General features: G+C 39.5%; 1 protein-coding gene across 1 annotated transcript; it reads left to right on the top strand.

Annotated features, from left to right (window-relative positions):
- Nucleotides 1-638: 638 nt before the first annotated feature.
- Nucleotides 639-1,601, top strand: LOC115723746 (uncharacterized). The gene has a single exon (XM_030653222.2). The coding sequence runs from the start codon at nucleotides 639-641 to the stop codon at nucleotides 1,599-1,601; it is 963 nt and encodes a 320-aa protein (XP_030509082.2).
- Nucleotides 1,602-1,959: the final 358 nt, after the last annotated feature.

Here is a 1,959-nt window from a genome sequence, read left to right as displayed (position 1 = left end):
TTGTGGAAAAAGAAATGGCAAACTTTTGGTGGGGAGCTGCTGACGGTAAACACAAACTTCAATGGAAGAATTGGAAATCCTTGTGTAATTCCAAAAGTGTTGGGGGATTAGGCTTTAGATCTCTTAAACCTTTTAATCAAGCGATGCTTGCCAAGCAGGCTTGGAGAATTCAAACAAACCAGTCACCTCTTCTCACTCAGCTCTTTAAAGCCAAGTACTTCCCCAGAACACCCTTCTTAGACTCATCCCTGGGGCACTCTCCCTCTTATGTCTGGCACAGTATCCATTGGGGTAAATCTCTTCTCAAAACTGGCCTATGCAAAAGAATAGGGAATGGGGCTAACACCAGTATCCTAGATCCTTGGATTCCTAACCACCGTTTCATTCCTTCTCAAATCCCAACTTCTCTGGTTCATGTTTCCGATCTTCTTCTTCCCAATGGGGATTGGAATATTCCCTTACTACAAACTCACTTCCAGCAGGACACCATTAATGACGTACTGTCCCTTCCTCCGCCTGATCTTTCCCAACCAGATTCCTACTTCTGGCAGCAATCCCCCTCAGGACACTATTCTGTTAAGACTTGCTACCATGTTGCAAAACAAGCCACCAACTTGACATAACCTTCATCCTCAAACATGGAAACCCTCACCCGTTGGTGGAAGTCCCTCTGGATTCTCTCAATACCTCCTAAGATTAGACACTTTATTTTTAGGCTTGCTCAAAACTCCATTCCTACTGCTGAAAATCTTTATCATAGGCACTGCCTTAGCTCTCCTGTTTGTCCTAGATGTAATCTTTGTTATGAGTCAGTGCAGCATGCTTTGTTTGAGTGTAAGTTTATGAAGAAGGCTTGGTCAGGTACGTTTTTCAACTCTGCCATTAAGGGCATCAAACACTTGAACATGTTAGATATCATTTTATACATACAGCTTAATTTTTCCAAAGATGCCTTTAACCTTTTTCTTTGCATGTTATGGAAGTGTTGGAATGCAAGAAATGCAGCTGTTTTCAGGAACCAAGAGTCGAAGCCAATGCGCATTGAACAAGAAGCTCAAGACTATTTGGACTTTTATCAAGCAGCTCAGGATAAGCGGAGGACACAGACCCAATCTACCACAGACCTTAACCTTTTGGCTTGGGAACCGCCACCAGTGGGCACCCTCAAACTCAATACGGATGCTGCTGTATTTACTCACCAGAACAGAACAGGAGGTGGGGCTCTAGTTCGTGATCACTCTGGAAAAGTACTTGCAGCAACAACCTTCAATCGAATGGGACAGATGCAACCTCAAGTAGCAGAAGGCTGGGTTTTGTTGGAAGGTCTTAAATGGTGTCGTGACAATGGACTTAACATTCAACATATCGAAGTGGATTGTAAAAACCTCCTCACGGATCTACAATCAACCAATGAAAATCTTTCAAGCTATGGAACCATCATCAATGCTATTCGACGGATGTTATCTTCGCTTCCCACTGTAACCCTTCACCACACTAGGCGGCAAGGGAATACAGAAGCTCATAATTTGGCACAAATGTCCATAGGGTTAGATAACACATGGAGTTGGAATAGCCAAGACCCCTACCCTTTTCTCCTCTAACTTTTGGGTCTTTACTTTCAAAAAAAAAAAAAAAAAAAAAATTGAACAAATATCTATATCAAAATATGTTAGGATATTTATTTAAATAATATTAATTATTGTTTTAAAAAATAAATATCTTAAAATAGTTAAACCAAAATTATAATTAATTGAGTAAGATTTTTTATACCATATTCTATATTACCGTAGTTTAAAGTTAAGCCTAAAATGAGTTCTTCATTCTCTTCTTCAATATGTTGAGAACATCAAGAACGTATACTAAATTAGACACTGTGATCATTATTAGTACCACACTAATTTTTGTGTGTTAAGAATTTGACTTAGAAGACTATGGTGAAGGTTTTCATTATATGAAAAC

The sequence above is a fragment of the Cannabis sativa genome, chromosome 8 (genome assembly GCF_029168945.1).
Source record: "Cannabis sativa cultivar Pink pepper isolate KNU-18-1 chromosome 8, ASM2916894v1, whole genome shotgun sequence".
In the NCBI taxonomy this organism is placed as follows: Eukaryota; Viridiplantae; Streptophyta; class Magnoliopsida; order Rosales; family Cannabaceae; genus Cannabis; species Cannabis sativa.
Note: the sequence above shows the minus strand (reverse complement) of the source record. Positions and strands in the feature narration are given on the sequence as shown.

Coding starts and splice junctions, on each gene's coding strand:
- LOC115723746 (XM_030653222.2), top strand. CDS start 639: ATGGAAACCCTCACCCGTTGGTGGAAGTCCCTCTGGATTCTCTCAATA.